This window comes from Siniperca chuatsi, linkage group LG2 (genome assembly GCF_020085105.1).
Source record: "Siniperca chuatsi isolate FFG_IHB_CAS linkage group LG2, ASM2008510v1, whole genome shotgun sequence".
In the NCBI taxonomy this organism is placed as follows: Eukaryota; Metazoa; Chordata; class Actinopteri; order Centrarchiformes; family Sinipercidae; genus Siniperca; species Siniperca chuatsi.
In genome coordinates this window covers 29559950-29583250 of record NC_058043.1, presented here as the reverse complement: position 1 = coordinate 29583250, position 23301 = coordinate 29559950, and the positions used below count along the sequence as shown (strand labels likewise).

The following is a 23301-nucleotide window of genomic DNA, read 5'->3' as shown; positions in this document are numbered from 1 at the left end:
GGGGTCCTCGGCCCTCGGGAGCTGGCCGTGGAGGGGGGGTACTGTCAAAGACACGTCAGGCACTGTCAGGCTCCACCGTCAGCCAGTCACAGCGCACTCCCTCACCAGAGTACTAATCGCACACACCTGCTCCCCATCAGCACCTCATCACAACTGGGATAAAAGCACACCACTCACCTCAGTCAGTTGTCCGGTCTCATTAACACTAGAACGGCCACGACGGTCATTTTGACCGTTTTGAAATTTATATGTGCAATAACTTTGTTGAATAAAAAAATACAATCTTGCTGGTACCTGACTTTTCCTAAAAGTATTTGTATTTTTATTTACAATAGGTTTTATATAAATTAAACAAAAGGCAAAGAAAATATTGATCATTTTTACCTATTTCGGCCATACTCGGTCATATTGACCACAGTGACTTTCGCGCTATTCTATTGTTCTATTGTGCTGGCCCCACAGCACACACGGCTCACGGCCTTCTTGTGTGTGTTTGACGATGGCATGCTGAAACACATCAGGGACTGCACTGTGGCTGAGGCACATCAGCACCGTAGTGACAGCTCATGACCTGACAATTTTGGCTAGCTGCGGATGTCAATTCAAAATCCATGCTGAACGGGGCTCCGTTTCTGGGAAAAGAGGAGACGCAGAGCAAAGATCAGCTCGTGGGAGAAAGTGTGGAGCTGAAACTGGGGAGCCATTCCTGGGAAGGGAAGAAATATTACCAGATAATTTCTTCTCTTCTCTGAAACTAGCCACCGCCTTACAGGCCAAGAAGACCAGCCTGGTTGGCACCCTGGGGAAAACTAAGTGTGAGTCGCCCCCCTCCGCAAAAGAGCAAGCGGAGCTGTTCAGCACATCAGTGTGCCATGTATAGATGCGACGTTCACCATCTACCAGGGAAAGCCGAGGAATAATGTATGTTTGCTGAGCTCCGTACACACAAGCGTGGGCATCACCGATGGGCTAAAGGCAAAGCGGGAGTCGGTGACACTGGTGTGAATATAGCGTATGCAATAATTACGGTTTACTATATGCAATGATATGAATATTGATAAATGTATAATTAAAGTTTTTTAAATGTATATTTTGGTGTTATTTGTTTTTTAAAAGATATCCTAACACAATAAATGCGTTAATCTCCCATTTGGGTAATTTATCATTAGAGATTATAGAGTTTGGAATCTAGCGGTCAAATTGACCGCTTCCGGCAATTCTAGTAAGTTTGGAATTCTGGCACTTCTAGTGTTAATGCCAAAGGACTCTACATGTGGATCTCCACGACTTCTCAAGACTTCTGTATTCTACTCCAGCGTGTTTTCCCAGTCTCTGTGCATCATCGCCTGTGTGGGAGTTACCTACCTTCCTCGTGTGTTCACTCGGTCACGGACCATCTACCCATCCACTATCTGCAGACTAGTAAAACAAAGGACAGTATCTATGGCCATTATTCATCTTCTTAAGAACCCATAACCTAACCTCTTACCTGCATTACCGTGTTTACCGTGCTGTAATCCAATAAACAACCATCTGCTTCCATATTGGTGTCTCCTGCCTTTCTGTCCGTAACATTTCTAGAGGTTGAGAATGAACTTCCGAGATTTTTTGTTGCTGAACAAATCAGTTCTTTGGTTGTATTTCACTGGTCCCGTTACTTCTATACTTTCCAGAAGAGAGCTCTTGTCCACAATCTCTACAATGATGGTGGTGAGTAGAGATTTATAACCTACAGTCTATAAAAATAACACCCAGATTGTATAAGAACAAAATATCCCTCAACTACAAAAACAACTTGCCCAGTGCAAATAAACTCTTAACTCTTTCCATTTTTCATTTAAAGGTGTCTTTATCCATGCTAACAGTGTGGTTGGTCGGTCTGCCACTTTGGTCCAGACTGAAATATCTCAACAATTATTGGATGGATTGCAGCAACATTTCATACAGACGTTCATGGTTCCCAGACAATGAATCCTACTGAATTTGACTTTTGATTTTAGTGACATTTTTCAGTAACTATTGGATGGATTGCCATGAAATTTGTTTCAGGCATTCATGTTCATCTAAGGATGATTTCTAATAATGCTGGTGCTCCTTTAACTTTAATGTTGCTTCATCATCAAGTCAATATTTTAAATGGTCCAAGACTTTGGTTCATGACCAAATATCTACAAAACCAATGACATTCCCATCAGCCTCAAATCAATCAATCAAATCAAAATAACTTTTATTTATTCGTTAGGAGCTTCATTTGTGTAACAATGTCAGTGCATACACAACACATAACTGGACAGACGACAAAGAAAGACTAGACAACATACAAGTGCAGATAAAAACAGTTTTTAGATGGCCACCAGTAGGGTGAAGTGTACTTAAAAATGTCCATACATAAATAATAAATAGGGTCAAGCACCCAAGCTAGCTCAGGCATTGAGTCTGATGGAAGTAGGCACAAAGCTTGACATGGCCCGTGTGCTCTTGAATGAGAGTGACCTGTATCTGCGGCCTGAAGGTAAGTGGCTGTATTGGTTGTGTAGTGTGTGTGTGTGGTATCCGAGGCTATTTGTAGTTCTTTCATTTTAGTCCGACTGCTGTACATGCTGCTTAATGGTTCTTGGTCTAGTTGATTTTGCTGCTCATTCTGATGATTGTGATGAGACGAGTGAGGTGGATGTTGCTCAAAGCACCAAACCAGGTTGCTATGTTGAAGGTGACGATGAAGCACCGGTAGAAAGCTAGTACTGATTGGTGGACCTGGAGTTTACACTTTTCTCAGAAATGACATTTGGAGAAGATGATTTCACTGTTAGGTTTGAAAGTGAGTTTGTGGTCAGTTGTGGTGCCAAGGTATTTGTATGCCTCCACTCTCTGTATGGCCTGGCCATTGCTCTTCAGTGTAGGGATGGTGAACTGTCCATGACGGAAATCAATTCAATTCAATTTTATTTATATAGCACCAATTCATAACAGAAGTTATCTCATTGCACTTTTCCTAAAGAGCAGGTCTAGACCGTTTACAGTGCTGTGAAAAAGTGTTTGCCCCCTTCCTGATTTCTTTTTTTTTTTGCATGTTTGTCACACTTAAATGTTTCAGATCATCAAACAAATTTAAATATTAGTCAAAGATAACACAAGTAAACACAAAATGCAGTTTTTAAATGAAGGTTGTTATTATTAATGGAAAACAAAATCCAAACCTACATGGCCCTGTGTAAAATAGTGATTGCCCCCTAAACCTAATCGTAGAAAAGGTTTCAGTCGTAGCCATCTGGACACTGTTTTCAGAATCAAGACGTTTCGGCTCCCATCCGGAAGTCATTCTCAATTGTTTCGGCTCCCATCCGGAAGTAATTCTCAATTGTGAATGACCCCTTGGATGAGTCGTCGGTGCGCTCTTGGGGTAATTTTGGTCGGCCAGCCACTCCTGGGAAGGTTCACCACTGTTCCATGTTTTCGCCAATTGTGGATAATGGCTCTCACTGTGGTTTGCTGGAGTCCCAAAGCTTTAGAAATGGCTTTATAACCTTTTCCAGACTGATAGATCTCAATGACTTTCTTTCTCATTTGTTCCTGAATTTCTTTGGATCTCGGCATGATGTCTAGCTTTTGAAGATCTTTTGGTCTACTTCACTTTGTCAGGCAGGTCCTATTTAAGTGATTTCTTGATTGAGAACAGGTATGGCAGTAATCAGGCCTGGGTGTGGCTAGAGAAATTGAACTCAGGTGTGATAAACCACAGTTAATGAGTTTTAACAGGTGGGGGCAATCACTTTTTCACACAGGGCCATGTAGGTTTAGATTTTGTTTTCCCTTAATAATAACAACCTTCATTTAAAAACTGCATTTTGTGTTTACTTGTGTTATCTTTGACTAATATTTAAATTTGTTTGATGATCTGAAACATTTAAGTGTGACAAACTTAAAAATAAGAAATCAGGAAGGGGGCAAACACTTTTTCACACCATTGCATAATATTAAACTGTACTCTTTATAATATTTAATAACATTAAATCAATGACCAGCTCCTTGGTCTTGATTACACTGAGGTCAAGGCAATTCCCCCTACACGATGACTGTGTTGTTGGAGTATTGTAGATTGAGATGTAGAACAACCCCCCATGTTGTTTATATACAAACTGGATAGGGTCACTGTGCACGCCTACTTCCTTCTGTAACTGGGAAAGAACAAGCCTCTCAAAGCTTTTCATTACCAGAGATGTTAAGGCTATGGGACAGCAATCGTTATAACAGGTGGGGTTGCTTTTTGTGGGTACTGGACAGATAGAGGATTTCCATATTGTAGGGACTGAATGTTCTGCCAGGGAGTGGTTGAAGAGCTCGCAGAGAACACCAGACAGTTGGCTGTGGCAGGCCTTCAGCAGGCGGCCACAGATCTGGTCAGGCCCAGGTGCTTTGTTTGGATTTATCCTCTTAAGGGTGTGTTCTACATCCCCAGGCTGCAGTTCCAGGTTTGCAGTGGTGAGTGACATGGTAGCCAAGTCAGATATTAGCTCCTCCCTCTCTAGTGTGAAGTTGTCAAACCCGCAGTAGAAGTTGTTCAAGTTCTCTGCCATGCTGACACTGTCCGTTGCATCAGATCTGGGTATGGTTGGATTATTAGGGAGGCCAGCCTGCCTCGCCAGGCATCCCTGGCTTTGCCTTCCTGGAAGAGCTTCTCCACCTTCTCCTTGTACACTCTCTTGGCCTCTTATTTGTTTATTCATCTCATTCTGAATTCATTTGTGGACTCAGAGACACTGAGATAAATGCTATTTCCTTTTTTGTTGAGTGTGTCTTTCAGGGCTTTTGTGATCCTGGGCTTGTTGTTATAAAATACCTTGACACATTTTGTGGGGACTATCATCCCCTCGCAAAAGGTGATGTAGTGAGTGACAATATCAGAAGCATCCTCCTGGCTACTCACAGTGTCCTGGTCTAATCTGAGTGGGGTCCCAAAGCCATCTAGAGAAAGTTTTGAGTCGGCAATCATGTTATAAAGCCATCAGACTGGCCTCCTTGTATGCCCACTGGCATGTTATATTTGCTTGTAATTCATCCAGTTTGATGCGCAAGGATCGAACATTAGCAAGCATGATAAAGGGAAGCAGCAGCAGACATACCTGTGTGCGGATGAGTCTCTTCAGTCCCCCACCCCCGCCCCGCCTCCTCTTGGGCACTTCCTCATGATTGTCACTTTGATGTAAATCGTAATGAAATAATCCAGTTGACTAATGTGTTGTACAAGGATGAGAAATTACCTGTGTAGTTGCTACTCAACAAATGCAAATCCAGATAATGCACACTGATAAACGCCTCTCCACATGTTTCCATTACAGCGCCACCCACCGACCCACCCAACTAAAATGGTCACAATAGTAAACATATCTGTTAACCATAAGCATGTTAGTATTGTCAATGTGAGCATGTTAGCATCCTGCATTAGCATTTAGCTCAAAGCACCACTGTGCCTAAGTACAGCCTCACAGAGCCACTAGCGTCTTGTTTAATATTTATTCCTTTTAATCTACCTGATAGGAAAATGCTATTTAGGCATATTTCTATTTGCAACATTTAAAAAATTAACACTACTATCTGCTTGACATTGAGGTGGAAAAACGACTAGTGTGACTGACCCGCAGATAGATCTTTGTGTCATGGCACAAGCATTCTCCGTTGGTGAGGCTGAAGGTCTTCAGTAGACTGGGCTGCTGGCTGTCCAGGAACAGAGTCCTCTTGATGGACTCCTGGTTCTGCTTCACACTGTCCAACTGAACCTCCATCACAAAGTCTTGAGAATATACACAAATAAAGACACACATTCAAGGCAAGAAAACGTGAATATGCACATCATCTGTACATCTATATGCCTGTATGAAACAAAAACATGCATGTAAATGTATGCATAGGCACACCAACACATATTTGCATTGAATTATTATATGCATGCCTCACCACATGCAAATACACACACATACAGTGGTAAACATTATTATAGTAAAGTACAGAAACACATAGAAGGCATTGCTGCGGCCCACATGACAACAACTATGCAGAGAACAAGACAATACACACATGCACACTTAAAATTAATACACACACACTTTTCTAAAATGATTGTGACATGATTGTTCTTTTATCTTGATCTTAACTGTCAAATTGACCGCAATGAGGTCAAGCATACTTGTGGCTACACAAAGAAAACAAGGTAATAGGGACTGTGTGTGTGTGTGTGTCTCACCTAGATGAGAGGGGAGGTGCTTCCCATTAGCAAGCAGGCAGAAACTGATGCTGACACTGGAGGTTGAACACAGACAAAAATATGAGGAAGAAAAACTTTACGCTGAGCTTATAGAGATGTGTTTACACTCGTTTGGGGTACTTCTGTATATCCTTTTTTATTTAAACTTATAACCTTTAAGATTTTCATAAAATCAAATCTGCACAGCTGCGGATGTGTTCCACACATGCACGCTATTCAATTCAATTAAATTTTATTTATATAGCGCCAATTCATACCAGAAGTTATCTCATTGCTCTTTTCCTATAGAGCAGGTCTAGACCGTACTCTTTATAATATTATTTACAGAGACCCAACAAATCCCACCATGAGCAAGCATTTGGCGACAGTGGCAAGAAAAAACTTCCTTTTAAGAGGCAGAAACCTTAAACAGAACCAGACTCAATGGTGGGCTGCCATGTTAGGTTTTGAGAGAGAGAGAGAGGTTGAGAAAGAGAGGTTTTGGGGGAGGGGGCGTTGGGGTGGGGAGAGAGAGGGTACAAAACAAGATGCCAACCCCACGACAACAAGAAGACGAGATCCTTCATTTGTTAAATTTGGCTGAACAAGAAAAAGTAAAAAATTGAAAATGATGTGTTTCACCACTTCATAAGAACAGGACCACAGATGGGGAATACAGTACATACATACAGTGCACAAAATAAAATCCAGTTTGCTTTTCTAGTGCATGTGCAGTCGGCACACTTGTAGTATGTACAGTCCATGTGGTCACCCGTGTGCTGACCTTCTCGGACATGGGCAGATAACAGAATTTGTATCAAATTCACTGTATCAAAGCTGTTACTGCTAATGCAAACATAACATCTTGCTGCGGCTGCTTCAAATTAAAAGTGTTTAACTGGCGAAACACAGGGTGGCTATAATTGTAAAGCAACTATGGGAAACACAATATGTTGTGTTCAATCATTCATCAAAAATGTGTCAAAATTGTGACACAAAACAAGACAACAGTTCTTTATGGCACAGTGAGCTGAGTTAGGTGAAGAGTCACCGAGGTAACCAACTTTACTGTGTCCTGCTGTTGTGGTGGTTGAAATTATTATTGACAGACTTCTTTATTAAAACAATCTGAGCTTGTTTGGCTGCACTGTAAACAGAAAAATCTGAGAAAGTAGCTGCTCAAGGAGCATTTGCCGTAGTATTAAACCCTCGGTAACCACAGGTTTCATCAAATCGACCAGGACTGAAATCTTGGCAGCAGCAGATGGCCTCCCACCCTGAGTCTGATTCTGCTCAAGGTTTCTGCCTCTTAAAAGGAAGCTTTTCCTTGCCACTGTTGCCAAGTGCTTGCTCTTGGTGGGAATTGTTGGGTCTCTTTAAATAATATTATAAAGAGTACAGTCTAGACCTGCTCTATAGGAAAAGTGCAATAACTTCTGTTATGAATTGGCGCTATATAAATAAAATTGAATTGAATTAAGGATTAGAACTTTAACTATGAAATGCTTAAAGAAAATCAGTAGACATACATTTAAATATGTGTGTGGTCGTATAAAGGCTCACATGAAGGGAGATAATCTCATGCTATCTAAGGAGTCTTGTTGATGCCAAACAATATCTCATTCATTTCGAGAAAGTTGCAACCCTTTTCTAACCTTTTCAATGTTAATAACTGCACTCATCTTGCTGTATAACTACTCCACGTTTCTTCCACTTCCTCTTCTCTGCTCCCTCCATCTCCTTTTTGTTTCCACTGCAGCAAAAATATCAATAAACACAAAAACAAAACTTACTTGTATCAACCTATAGGGCAGATACTAAAACGCCAGCCAGTTTGGCTCTCTCAGCAGTCTAAAAATGTTCCACATTTAATACGATGGTTAAACTAAACTTGTGGAAAGAACTTAATTGAGATTGAAAGCGGGGTGAATTTGCCTTTTTTTCACTGGATCTAAAAATACTGAGTGTGTAGTTCAGAGCAGCTTGGGCAGGAAACTGGCAAACAGACAACTAAGATGTATGTTACATAACATTTGCAAGACTTTCCATGTTCTGTTATTGTCAGAGAGCTCTTTAACTACTCTTTAACTCTTAAGCTTTTTGTTAAACCATTAACGATATTTCCTCTACAATAACAAATACTGTATGTTGGATCAAACAGTGTATAATCTTCCTATTAAGATATAAGTGGAGCTGAAGTCCATACCAAGACACAGCAATGGTTTCATTCCCTGTGAACAGCTCACAAGTCTTCTCCTCCTGGTTGAACATAGATGGCTGCACTGTAAGAGACCCATTGGCACTCACTATTGGCCGAGCCCTGATTAAACACACAGACCATGAAAGAATAAGAATAAAGAGAATGGTCTATATATTTTTTTATTACAATCCTACATGCTTTAACGTACCTGTATAGCACTGCTTTATCAACCCCAAAAGCACCAACAATCAGATCTGCAAGAAGGGAAAGTGAGTTAAATGAAGATATCAAAAAAGAGGATAAAGTGTTAATAGACGCCTGGTGGTGGATTACTTTCTGCAGTACCTGGGTAGCCGTTTTGATCCAGATCTCTGTTGCCTCGCAGAGCAAAGCCAAAACTGGCTGGGAAAGAGCTGGAAGCCCATTGGCCAGAGAAAGTCTGAGTGGCCGTGTCCATCAGTCCTCCAGCATGACCGTTATAAATGAGAACCAATCCATGCTGGTCGTCTCCTCCATAGGGGCAGCCGATGGCCATGTCTGATTGTAAACAACAACAACACACTATGTGAAAAATCTTGTGTTTTCTCAAAAACTGCTTAAATTCCTAGATCAGCAAATTTATAAAAAATAGCTTGTTTGCAATCATGTGAGTGTTATGACACGCAAAATTCAGATGGAGGGCAGGGTGATGATAACCCTAACACATATACTGCACTAATTGGGAATGGAGTAGTGACCACATAAAAGCCTGCACGCAGCAGTTATCGTCAGAAAATGTAAACATATATTGGATGTGAGCTATACAAAATGAAGAAACGTGATTTTTACCACAACTTGACTGATTTGCCCAGTGTAGAGGCGATCAACATTATCTCATCCTCCAGACCTCCTACATGGCTAGCCAGATGAAGGCATACAAGAATCTAGAGGCTTCCAATATTTCGTGTGCGATTGGGTCCACGACCTCAGAACCAAAGTAGTATAGAACGACTGCCATCTTGTTTTTTCTTGGGTGAGTAAATGTGCTTGAGAATGACTTTTTATGTTGCTATTTCAACTCCAATATGTACATGGATGCACCACTGGTGTCAGGCTACTAGCTAGCTAGCTAACTAACTTTAGCTACTATTTAATACCTACTAGGTCAACCATTCATTCATTCAGCATTGTCGGACTCCACTCCACTGGAGGTTTTTGATCCACAGTTTCTCTGTGAGATTTTTTAACTTCCCCCCTCTCGAAAGTAGCCTTTGTAGCCCCTTTTCCCAATTTGATTGATTGGAACAGCTGTAAATAATGCAAACCATATGCATTGCTGCAGTGTAGGTGTTTGGGTGAGAATCTGCCTCCAGTTGCCTGCCCTCCATCTGGAAACCACACCGATTTGTGAGGTCATGTGCAAAGAAGCTATTTTCATGGACCAAGGTAGAACTAACATTGACTTTGTGGGCTAGTTAAGAAGTTACTTATTATTTTGTGGTGATTTGCTTTGTTTTGTGGTGATTTACTTCTTTGGGCTTTGGCTGAATCATGATTGAATAAAACATTCTTAGTTATTATTATTATTCTTAGTGGTAGCTTAGTCATCTACCACTAAGCTCTCTTTCATCGTAACATCGAAATTTAAAGCCCCCACCCTCCCTTTTTCGTTACATAAAGAATCACAATCAGAATCAGAAATACTTTATTGATCCCCGTAGGGAAACTCGTTGTTACAGTAGCTTGCCTTTACGTCAGTGCACACAGGAGAAAGTACTAGAAAACTAATGATACACTATAAACACTATAAAACAGGTCAGAAAATAAATTAAGTATCATGTCGGTATAAGTATAAGATAAACTAAGTGTCGAGTACCAAGTGGGTTTACTGGTTGATGATGAAAGTACAGTATAAAATACAATGTAACTAAATATGTAATAAGTAATAGTAATAAGTGGAGGTGCATGTACTGTCGAGAGTAATAGAGGTATATAGTATCAGTAACAATAAATAAGAAAAACTAACATGGGAAAACTAATATTGCACGGGAGTAGTACACAGAATGTTGCACAATTATTATTAATTATGGCGGAGATGTAATGCTCAATGTCCAGTTTAGTGACCTAGGGTCAAACAGACTAACCCTTAGAGGGAGGAGTTAAATAGTTTGATGGCCACAGGCAGGAATGACTTCCTGTGGCGCTCTGTGGTGCTTTTTGGTGGGATGAGTCTTCCGCTGAAGGTGCTCCTTTGCTTGACCAGCACGTCATGGAGTGGGTGGGAGACACTGTCCAAGATGGCGTGTAGTTTGGCCAGCATCCTCCTCTCTGACACCACCGCCAGAGAGTCCAGCTCCATCCCCACAATGTCACTGGCCTTACGGATCAGTTTGTTGAGTCTGTTTGCATCCGCTACCTTTAACCTGCTGCCCCAGCATGCAACAGCATACAGGATAGCACTGGCCACCACAGACTCATAGAACATCTTCAGCATTGTCCGGCAGATGTTGAAGGACCTCAGCCTCCTTAGAAAATAGAGGCGGCTCTGGCCCTTCCTATAAACAGCTTGAGTGTTCTTGGTCCAGTCCAGTTTGTTATCTAAGTGTACTCCCAGGTACTTGTAGTCCTCCACAATGTCCACACTGACCCCCTGGATGGAAACCGGGGTCACTGGTGCCTTGGCTCCTTTGACTTTGTCGCATTGAGCTGCAGATGGTTCTGCTCACACCATGAAACAAAGTTACCCACCACAGCCCTGAACTCCGTCTCATCACCACCGCTGATACATCCCACCACAGCAGAGTCATCAGAAAACTTCTGAAGGTGGCAGGACTCTGTGTGGTAGCTGAAGTCCGTGGTGTAGATGGTGAAGAGGAAGGGAGAGAGGACAGTCCCCTGAGGGGCCCCAGTGTTGCTGACCACGCTGTCCGACACACAGTGCTGCAGGCGCACGTGCTGTGGTCTGCCAGTCAGGTAGTCCACAATCCAGGACACAAGGGGGGCATCCACCTGCATTGCTGCCAGCTTCTCTCCCAGCAGGGCAGGCCGGATGGTGTTGAAAGCACTGGAGAAGTCAAAAAACATGATCCTCACCGTGCTTGCCGGCCTGTCCAGGTGGGTGTGGATGCGGTTAAGCAGGTAGATGATGGCGTCCTCAACTCCCAGCCGGGGCTGGTAGGCAAAGTGAAGGGGGTTCAGGAGGGGTCTGACCATGGGCCGCAGCTGTTCCAGCACTAGTCTCTCCAGGCTCTTCATTATGTGGGAGGTCAGTGCCACCGGTCTGTAGTCCTTGGAGCCACTGGGGCGTGGCGTCTTCGGCACAGGAACGAGGCAAGATGTCTTCCACAGAATGGGGACCCTTTGAAGACTCAAGCTCAGGTTGAAGACATGTTGAAGGACTCCACATAGCTGGGGGGCACAGGCTTTTAGCACCCCGGGGCTAACGCCATCGGGGCCTGCAGCCTTGCTTGAGTGGAGCTTAATCAGCTGTCCTCTCACCTGGTCAGCAGTCAAGCACACAGCAGAAGTTACAGGGGGGGGGGTCGTCGGTCTGGAGAGGGCCGTTAGCCTGATGGGGAGGGGGGAGCAGAGTACTCAGAGGAGCTTGACCATCTTGGTTGGGACATTGCAGTCCACACAGAAGTTAATGTAGCCAGTGATGCACTCAGTGAGCCCGTCAATGTCCTCTCCATGAGGCTCACAGAGTGCATCCCAATTTGTCACCTCAAAACATTCCTGCAGTGTCACATAGGCCTCCCCTGACCTCACTGTCCTTGTGGTCCTCACTGTCCTTATGGTCGCAGGCTGCCTTTTAACCAGAGGCACATAGCAGGGTTTAAGGTAAACCAGGTTGTGGTCTGACCTACCCAGAGGAGGGAGGGGGGAAGAGCTGTATGCATCCTTAACGTTAGCATACAGCAGGTCCAGTGTCCTCTCCTCTCTAGTAGGACAGCTCACATACTGGGTGAAATTAGTCAGTGTTGTTGAAACACTGACATGGTTGAAGTCACCCGAGATTAAAATGAGTGCACTCGGGTGTTGAGTCTGGAGATGTGCTATCCGCCTGCCGTGTGAATGGCGTTGCACGCTGATGCCGGGTTAGCAGAGGGGGGGATGTAAACAGCCACAACAATGACATGTGAAAATTCACATGGCAGATAATATGGCCGGAGTCCATACAACAGTTCAATGTCCGGGCTACAGATACTCTGCTTGATGGTAATGTGACCAGGGTTACACCATCTGTTGTTGACCAGAACAGCAAGCCCGCCGCCTTTCCGCTTACCGCTCCCGGTATGATCCCTGTCGGCCCGAACAGTCTGAAAGCCGTCGATGGAAACGTTATGGTCCGGGATATCCTGGTGTAGCCATGTCTCTGAGAAGCACATCAAACTACACTCACGAAACGCTGTTTGACTCCGGGCTAACGGCGTTAGCTCGTCCATTTTATTCACCAGCGATCTCACGTTGCCCATGACAAGAGAAGGCAGACACGGCTTAAATCTCTTATTCTTAAGTCTCTTTTGTCTGCACCCCTCTCTCTTCCCTCGCCGCTTCGTTCCACCTCTGCATCCTCGGTGTGTCCTCCTCCAGATCTCAGTGGGGACATTGGTAGTCCTGGGCGCCATGCTGCTCGGCTTCAGCGCGATCAGCTGTTCCCTGGTGTAAACAATGCAGCCAAACAGCTGATCTGCAGCGGAGCCCCGACCGAGTAGCAGATGAAGAAGTTCAAAAACACTTTCTACCCTCATTTTCGCAAAGAGCGTAGTTTAAATTACACTTACACACAAGTTACTCAAGTTTGGAAGAAAAAAGGAAAGTTAAAAGTTGGAAAAAGTAAGACGACGAGACGGAGCTACGGCAACAGGCAGCATGCGGGCTGGCGCATGCGCACTACTAAGTGCAATAAAAGCTTTGCGAGTAAAAAACAAATGAGAGTTGTTTAACACTATGACTATGACTCTGCTTAATGAGGTAATTTAAGCACAATGTTAACCGTTCCTGCTGCAGCTTTCAGACCCTGGTCAGGAAGCACAGGAAAGACTTTGTTTTCCTCCAGGGCTGAAGTTGATGTTAACCTTGGGGCTAACCACCTTCACGTTTACCCAGCAGCTGGAAAGCAAGACACGGGAACGTCTTGGGTACTGAGGAGCTGCAGCGTTTATTCATGGGCAAACTGTAACCTAAACTGTAAATTTATTGCCACTAGACAACTTTACTGCTAATCTTTCCCTCTGCTCCAATCGCCAACACACCTGTCTGCTCTGAGTGCAGTCACTGTCACTCTCTCTCGCTCACCCACACACTCACTACGCACTGCTCTCTTCCTTAAAGGAGCCACGCTACTCCCTACAAATAAGGAGGAAAAGTAAAGAAAGACCGGGTGAGTAGGTGAGGATGGGCTGTGAATGGGCTCAAATGTGCCCCCCCAAACAACAATGTCATCGTCTATCCAAATGTTTCACTGTAGACATTATTTTTATGATCAGTTAATTTGCTGACTATTTTCTTGATTAATCTATTAAACGTTTTGTCAATAAAATGTCAGAAAATAGTGAAAATTCTCGTTATAATGGCTATAACCATGGCTATAATGGTTATACATGTTGATGTCTTTAAATGTCTTTTTTTGTCCAATCAACAGTATAATACCCAAAGATATTCAGTTTACTGCAGCAAATCCTCACATTTGAGAGGCTGTAACCAGCAAATGTTGATGTTGAAAAACAAATAAAACGATTATTAGATTATCAAAATAGTTGCTGATCTTTTTTTGTCGATGAACAAATTGGTTAATTGATTAATTGTTGCAGCTGTACTTTTTTATCAATTAATGAAAAAAATAACAAATTAATCACTAATAAATATAGTTGCAAACATCATGGCTCACTAAAACTCTCCACAAAGCCTAAACTGATGAAACTTGAACGCAGGTTAGCCTCACCTACCAGTATAAGAAACTTTTGGATACATTAGACCTTCATATAAAGACTTAGTTTGAAAAAATATTTAACAGTTAAATAAATAGTTGAATATGCAAACAATAAAAATCACTGCTATCCAATTATTGGTATTGTTGTCCAACATTTAATTCACACTGTACATAGCACACCTACCATTGAATCCATCCTGGTTGAGATCACCCAGCGGAGCCAGCGAGGTGCCAAACCGGCTGAAGGCCTGTTGACCGAGGAGGTGGGACTGGCTTGGCTCCAGCAGCAGAGGGCCTCTCTGGAGGTACACATACACCTTACCCAGCTCCACCAGATGCCCACTGGACCCTCGACGCATGAACATTGGAGCTCCCACCACCAGGTCATCCAAACTGGGGAGGCAAGACCAAAGGAGTAGAGAGGGTAAGAAGATGAAGAGTTGGGGTATAAATATAGACATAATATAAGAGACACCTGGATTTCAGGGCCAAATTGTCTTGTCAGTGATTTAACATTCGGTTTTCCCCTTTCAGTATTTTCCCTAAAGTGGCTTTAATATTGGAAATCATAGAATATTCTGTATCAGTTTGTTCCAGCTATATGATGTTTACACTGAGTGAAATAGTCAACCACATGACTCGTCAAAAGGAAATATTCTAGATTTCCCTGTGCATCACAAGTTTCGCCTTAATTCAGCCAGCCATAATTGGTGTCTGAGAAAACTTAAGGATCTCCACTAGCATTTACTGAAAAATAAAGTTCTGTGGATTTGAACAAAGTTCAGTTATTGTCGCAGTGGGATTTAAGAGGTTCACACTGAATCACACATCATGGTTGAATCATGGGAAAGGAACACGGAAAATTCAGTAAAAAAAAAAAGCAAAGTGGCTATTTTCTATTGAAAGATTTGAATGTTAGAATGACGAAAGTTGTTAAAACTCATGTGGGTCCCTCTGACTTACTGAAATGAATAGCAATATAAATTATAGATGACATAACAGCATATACAGTACAACTACTGGTAAACATTTTCAAATCAATACACTTCAAATGGCTGCAAACAGAATCAGTTCAAATAGTAATTTCAAGGCTACACTGACACTAAAACAATTTAAAAAGTTCTGAGAGTCCCTCTGCCAGAGTTAAGGAAGTGCAATTGACCAAAGGAGAATTTTACACTTAAAGGAACTACAGACAGAATGAGAGTACATAAATTTTCATGACACATTAGAGAGTGACAGGGTGACTGAACAAGCGTGGGAAACTTCCAAAATTCACACTGTTGTCTGTTTCAATGACCTCATCCTTCACTTTTAGTCTCTTGTTTTAGCTTACATTTCTCTCCCTTTTCTGTCATTTCACCCATTTTGTCTCCCTTTCCCCATTTTTTCACTCCATTCACTCACCCGTCGTTGTTGATGTCGGTGGCTGCCACTGCGTAGCCAAAGTAGGACCCCATCTGAAATGCATTACAAAGAAGACCCAGTTAGCCTGTAATCACACCACGGTGCATAGATCCTTTTTTCCCCTTCATTTTCTTTCTCCATGTCCTTTTTCTCTTTTGTATCCTCCACCACCAGCTTTCTTCTTCAATCTCTCAATCCCACAATCCCTTGGGGTCTCCTCTTCTCCATTTTCATGGATCTCAGTGTTAGAGCTTCAGTAAGCTTGAGGGGAGGTAGGAGGTCTGGGGATCGGGGGATCGGGGGATCGGGGGATCGGGGATCTTGGAATTGGGGACTCAAACTCCTTTAAAACTCACTCTGAGAAAACTCTCATGGGGCATTGGTTTTTCCGGTTTAATTTCATACCATGTATGATAAATTAGGGTCACGTTTCATCCTTGGGTGACTCTCACTTCAAAGTGATTTGCAGTGTAGCTACATAGAAATGAGTTTGGAAACCCTTGTGAAAAACAAGACTACATATTAGGGTTGTCTTCCTGTATCGCACATGCAAAACAGCTCATATCAACATAAATAAAACTCAGGCTCAGGACACAGTTCAAATTCACCGTGATACCCTATAGGAGCACTGCTTTGCCAGATACATTCACACAAAATATGATCAACATTTCCTGTAGAGCTGAACCACTGGGAATGTTCATCTGAGGTGAGATGATATCAGCAAGCTAAGAAAAGTTGATTACAGATCAATTTTCACAGACATCAGCGATCATTGATTAGATAACTTTGATTCACGTATTTTGGATGTGACTTAAATGTATGTTAAAGTAGTAGCTGTAGTAGTTGACCTGCAATAACTGATTTTGTTGGCCACTTGGGGCAGTGGAATCAAGTTGTGAACACATCATATCATATCATCACTTTTTAAGTTGACATGGAGAACTTGTTAGCAAAGAGATGCTTATTTGCACATCCAGCAGTTACAAAGCAAATAATCAGTCATTTGGAGTCTACTGTTTGGTACAGAGCAGGTAGTGTAAAGTGGGTCTTTGGAGTTTTTTTTCCAAAAACAGCTTCTGCTGCAAGAGAAAACGACACTGAGAGCGGTGAGAGTGACCCAAAACAGTAAAGTTGTGGGCCAGACAGCTAAAGAATGAGCAGAAACTAAAGCCGACGGGAGCTGCAGATTCAGGTGATAATTCTCTGTAGGTTCATCTCTACGAGTGACCTCTTTCACATTGTCACATTGTTATTTGTTTTTGTTATTATGAAAATATCAATTATAGCCGGTTTAAGTAGTTTTATCTGAAATACTCCAGGAATAAATCTGTCACTGTGTTTGGAGAACATCTGCACCCTTTTTTTAAAGCTGCTTTTTTTTTTTACAAATATTAACATTAGTAAAGAAGCAGCATCATGTCAATGGCTCACATGTTCTCATTGCAGCAGGAGGCAGATTTTTTCAGCAGAATAAGCTTTGATAAACCCACTGTACAGTACACTACCAGCCCAGCACCAAACAGCAGACAGACAAACAGTGGAGTATTTAGCAGCTAAAGCAGACAAAGTTAGCAACTAAGCTTAGCTTATTCTGCTGCTCCCAGGTGGCCAAAAAATTAATTAATGCAGCTTTAAATGCAGTTTTAAATTTACCCAAGTGTGCTCGCTAACTGCTAAAAAAACAGTCCACAGTGCAACTTTGCTACATGTCCATTAAAATGTCTGTGTCCAGATTTCAAATTATATACAACCTCTTTAAACTATATACTGATGAAACACTATTTTGAAATTAGTATACAAGAAAATCCAATAGAAACGATTTGCTACTTTGCCCACAATGGTCTGATACCACCAGAGATATTAGATGGAAAGCTACCTGGTCTGATACCACCAGAGATATTAGATGTATATATATATAATATAATCATTATATTACCAACCTAGTATAAAGTGTGCAATTTAGACAGAGCATGGGTTGTTAAGCCAGTGAAATCAGAATCAGAATCAAAAATCCTTTATTGATCCCCGCAGGAAAACTTTTTGTTACAGCAGCTTGTCTTTACGTCAGTGCACACAGGAGAAAGTACTAGCAAAAAAATATATAATACAATACACTATAAAAACTATAAAAAACAGGTCAGAAAATAAATTAAGTACCAAGTGGGTATAAGTATAAAATAAAATAAAATAAAATAAAATATGGCTGAATAGAGAAAATATTGTTTAATGGCATAACAAATGACAAAATTTGAGGTTTCATTGATCAAATCAACAGGGCCTCTTGCACAAAAATCCTCTGGTGTGTTTTTGCAGCTGACTTTAACTGCACAGTCCAAGCACCCACAGAGGGACACGCATTCATGACAATACATATATATATATATATATATATATATATATATATATATATATATATTTGGTACATATGTATTGTCATAATAACAGATGTTAACATGACTGCCATCTATGATCCTGTTTACTGTCCTATGTTTATTCATAAATAGGACATGTGAGGTGTTTGGTATCTTTCAGCAACTGAGGAGGCCAAGCTTTTAAACATGGGAGCATTAGACTAACTTCATTAATTCTTTAGAAAAGATATTGGAATAAGAGAAAATAATTAAGACAGATAGATATAAGGTGGGGAGAGTAAAGTTTCCTGCTGTTGACATCGGACACCACTGCCCCCTTGACAGAAGACTATACAACAAGAAGCCCAAAGACTCTCAACTCTCCCTTTTTCCTCATTCTGGGCAAGCGGGTGGCTGGCCTGTTCGCCCGGAGGTGAGCTGAGCAGAGCTGCACCGTACGTGCTGGAGGCCGGCATCTAGCCAACTCTGAGAGAAAGAAACCTAAAAAAAACCCTGCTCCAGTCTGTCTGCTCAACACCTGCATTTCTAACATGACAAAAGTTTGAAAAGTTACAACTGTGACAAACAAATGCTGCCACCGTGTCTCCATCACACCCAAGTTGGGGTGTGTGAAGATACAGTCGACTCTGGCAGACAGATACAGGTCCAAGTAGCAAAAAACTCAAATACAAAAGAAAAACCCAAAATTGCAACTGGGATGAACTGGCAAAAAAAAGGAAGTGAACCAGTATATCTCGTGAGTGGCTGATGAGGAGATGAGACACAGGAGGAAAAGATGGAAGGGGAAGCTCATATGACTGCAGTGCTGACGAGAAGTGGGCAGGGGTTAGAGACAGGGATAGAGAGCAATCCAGAGGGCTGGAGATGAGAGTGTGTACCACTTAAATGAATGAAATCAAAAGTTAACAGAAGAGGAGTTATACATGAAAACCTGAAATAGCACAACAAAATAGGAGAATTAAATGTGGACTCTTAAACATCAGATCTCTGTCATTTAAAGCTGTACTAGTGAATGATTTAATATCAGTGTATCACTGATTTATTTTGTCTTACTGAAACCTGGCTGGGTCAAGAAGAATACGTTAGCCAAAATTAATCCACTCCACCCAGTCATATTGATACTCACATTCCTCGAGGCACCGGCCGAGAAGGTGGAGTTGCAGCCATCTTCAACTCAAGCCTGTTAATCAACCCTAAATCTAAACTAAATTATGACTCATTCAGTTATAATTTAGTCACTAATCTCACTTAGTCTTTCACACCCAACCTGGAAAACACGACAAAGAATTCTATTTGTTATAGTGTACTGCACTCCTGGTCCTTATTCTGAATTTTTATCTGAATTCTCAGAATTTTTTTCAAGTTTAGTCCTTAAAACAGAGAAAGTAATTATTGTAGGTGATTTCAATATTCATGTGGACGTTGAAAATGATACTATGTTTATCTCATTATTAGATTCGATTGGCTTTTGTCAGAGTGTACATAAACCCACTCACTGTTTTAACCACATCCTCGACCTTGTTCTGGTATATGGCATTGAAATTGAACATCTAATAGTCTTTCCACAGAATCCTTCAGCACTGCCTTTCAGGCAGAAACATCGAGCAGAACCAGACTCAATGGTGGGCGGCCAATAAGTAATAATATAATGGTAGTGGTAATATTAATATTAAAAAATGAATAATAATAGGAATGACAGTCATAGGAATAATAATGACAATAATAGTAACAGAGCCAATAAAAACAGTAGTAGCAGTTGTCGAGCAGGAACACGGGGGCAGCAGGTGGCCCACAACCCACTCACAGTTTTAACCACACCCTCAACTTTGTTCTGGCATATGGCATTGAAATTGAACATTTAATAGTCTTTCCACAGAATCCTTCATTATTGGACCATTATTTAATAACTTTTGAGTTCCTATTACTGGACTACATGCCAAAAGGCAAAAACTCCTACTATAGATGTCTATCTGATAGTACTGTAGCTGAATTTAAGGAAGCGATCCAATCTGCATTTGGTTCAATGCTATGTCTCAATATAACAGAGTACTCCTATGCTAATTTAACCCCCTTCCAAATTTACCATTTTGTTGATAGTGCTGCAGGCTCACTGCTAACATCACTCTATTCTATCACCCCTCTAAAAAGAAGATAATAAAACAAAGAAGGTTAGCTCCATGGTATAACCCCCAAACCTGCAAATTAAAACAAACATCGCAAAAACTTGAAAGGAAATGGCGTTCCAACAACCTGGAAGAATCTTGTTTAGTCTGGCAAGATAGTCTTAAAACATATAGGAAAGCCCTGCATAATTCCAGAGCAGCTTACTACTCATCATTAATAGAGGAAAATAAAAACAACCCCAGGTTTCTTTTCAGCACTGTAGCCAGGCTGACAGAGAGTCACAGCTCTATTGAGCCATGTATTCCTATAGCCCTCAGTAGTAACGACTTCATTAGCTATTAGAGAAAAAATTCATCACATCCTGCCCACAACTGGTACCAATTTATCTTCAAACACAGGAACCTTAGAAACAACTGTGAAACCTGATATATACTTTGACTGCTTTGCTCCTATCGACTTTCTTCAACTAACTTCAACGATTAATTAATCTAAGCCATCAACCTGTCTCTTGACCCCATTCCAACTAGGCTGCTTAAAAACGTTTTACCCTTAGTTTGCACTTCTTTACTGGATATGATCAATCTGTCTTTATTAACAGGCTATGTACCACAGTCCTTTAAAGTAGCTGTAATTAAACCTCTTCTTAAAAAACCCACTCTTGACCAGTGGTTTCTGACAACTATAGACCTATATCTAACCTTCCCTTTCTCTCTAATATCCTTGAGAAAGCAGTCGCCTCTGTCTGCCTGTGACTCAAACTCCGTGATTTAAGTTGGCTGGATTCCAGCGGCTTCTGTCGAATCTGTGATGTTATGGCTTGTCGAATTAAATATCTCTGGCTACACTAACTTCTTCAGCTAGGCTTGAGTAATTCTGTTGGCCAGATGAAACTTTAAAAAGAAAATAAATTGTTATAAAAATCGCAAGGCTTAGTTGTACAAAAATATAAAAGTCAAAAAGACACAACTCTTCAGTTTAATACTAAGGCATTAAAAAGGCTTGCTTGGAAATAGATTAAATTGTGAGTGGACTTTATGCGAGGAAAAGAAATACTTCAAGAAATACCTATAAGAAACTAAAGTAAAATAAAGCAACCGTTGAGCATAAAGGTGAGGGCTGGCCTGAGGGGAAAATGCCAGTCTGTCTCTTTTGTCAACTAGTCAAAGGAAGAGGAGTTTTGGGTGTGGAGGAACACTTTTGCTGCGACAAACTCTATTCCATTGTTTGAAACTTTTAACAGTCTAGTGTGTAACATTTAGGAGGACCCATTGGCAGAAATGGAATGTAATATTTATAAGTATGTTTGCATTAGTGTATAATTATCTGAAAATAAGAATCGTTGTTTTCATTATCTTAGAATAAGCCATTTATATCTACAGAGGGAGTGGGTCCCCTTCCATGGAGGCCGCCATGGTGCACTGCCATGTTTCTATTGTAGCCCAGAACGGACAAACCAAACACTGGCTCTAGAATGGGCCTTTCGCGGCCACCGTAGTTACTATTACACGCTTGGAACGGGAGTGTAAGGCGAGCAGTATTCAAATGCATGCAAACTGCAATTTCACCACTAGATGCCACTAACTAACAATCCTATGCACTGGTCCTTTAACATGGCTATTCATGTTTTCCTGACTTAAGTTTTATGGGTGAAATATCACATACTCAAACATCACTATGGTCATACAATCATGATCCAAACCATAAAAATAGCATAGTGATTATAAGAAAACACACAAATTTAACCAACAACTATTTCAGCAGGTCATTCAGTCTGTTACCAGAGACTGTTAATTATCTTTAACTATCCAAACACAAATTATTAACACTACTAATAAGTGGCATAAGGTTAAACAATACAGTTTGCTTTATATAATAGACTATAATAGCTACAATATTATACAGATTCATAATGCCAATGGTTGCAGAGACTTCTGTCTGTTGGTAAGTAGGTGGCAATGCTGTCACCTGGTAAACAAGAGGTTAACTCCCTGAATTAATAACTTGCTCATTCCATGTCCTACAAAAATAAAAGTTGAGTTACATATCAAGGAAACGTGTGCTGAGAAATGTTAGCTATATAACCAATCAGTAATCCAGCTAATTCACATTAATTCAGACTTGGGTTAAAAAGCAAGAATATCACAGTTACTTCCTCAGAACTGCACTTTTAACTTTTATGATAGGCGACTGGCAGGCCATATCTCAGGGGGTGAGAGAAGATTGTGTATGTTTATTGTAGAAAAGGTTTCAGTCGTAGTCATCTGGACACTGTTTTCAGAATCAAGACGTTTCTGCTCCCATACGGAAGGCATTCTCAATTGTGGAAAAAATGGGACGGAAACTCAGAAATTTAAGCTACTCTGTGTTACATAAGCCCTGCCCTCAGGAAGGAGTCTACCTGAGTATCTGTTGATTAGCTAATTTCACCTGAAACTGACCTAATTGTTTCCATGATGGCCCAGTAATCAGGCCTATTGTTTTCTGGCTGCACCTCCCTCATCACTGTTAAGTACCTGATTAGCATATGATTGGCGTGACCACGGTGCCAATACACTGTGGTAAACTTTGGGCAGATTGAATCTCAGACCACCATTTCTGTTCAAAGAGGGGTTCTCTTTTTTCACAAAAATGGCTTCCTTGACACCCCGTTCAAACCAACTCTTCTCTCTACTTAGAATCTTCACCTCGCTGTCTTCAAATGTGTGGTTTGTAGCTTTTAGATGCAAATGCACGGCACTCTGCAATCCTGAGTTAGCGTGTCGTCTGTGTTGATAAAGTCTTTTGTGAAGTGGCTGTTTCACCTATGTACCGTTCTTTGCAGTTTTCCTCACTGCATTGAATTGAGTAAACTACATTGCTCTGTTTTGTGTGGGCATCTTGTCCTTAGGATGAACGAGTTTCTGTCTTAAAGTGTTGCCTGGTTTAAAGAAGACAGGAACATCGTGCTGTCTAAAGATCCTTTGTAGTTTTTCAGACAGTCCAGATACATAAGGAATGGAGACACTGTTCCTTCTTGGTTCTGTTCCCCTTTTGTCCTGTTTTTTGGCTC

The 23301-nt window shown here is 41.4% G+C and overlaps 1 protein-coding gene across 6 annotated transcripts in view; it reads right to left on the bottom strand.

Moving 5' to 3' along the window:
- LOC122888504 (integrin alpha-5-like) overlaps nt 1-23301 on the bottom strand; it is a 113240-nt gene that overhangs the window by 57858 nt on the left and 32081 nt on the right. For 5 of the 6 annotated variants that reach the window (XM_044223073.1, XM_044223081.1, XM_044223037.1 and 2 more), the window contains exons 11-17: nt 15757-15809; nt 14534-14742; nt 8784-8975; nt 8647-8692; nt 8445-8558; nt 6239-6294; nt 5634-5788 (exon numbers count right to left, since the gene is read on the bottom strand). In XM_044223073.1, the coding sequence (XP_044079008.1) occupies nt 5634-5788; nt 6239-6294; nt 8445-8558; nt 8647-8692; nt 8784-8975; nt 14534-14742; nt 15757-15809 (825 nt within the window). The remainder of the gene's footprint in view (nt 1-5633; nt 5789-6238; nt 6295-8444; nt 8559-8646; nt 8693-8783; nt 8976-14533; nt 14743-15756; nt 15810-23301) is intronic. The other variant, XM_044223064.1, reaches the window with a different exon arrangement.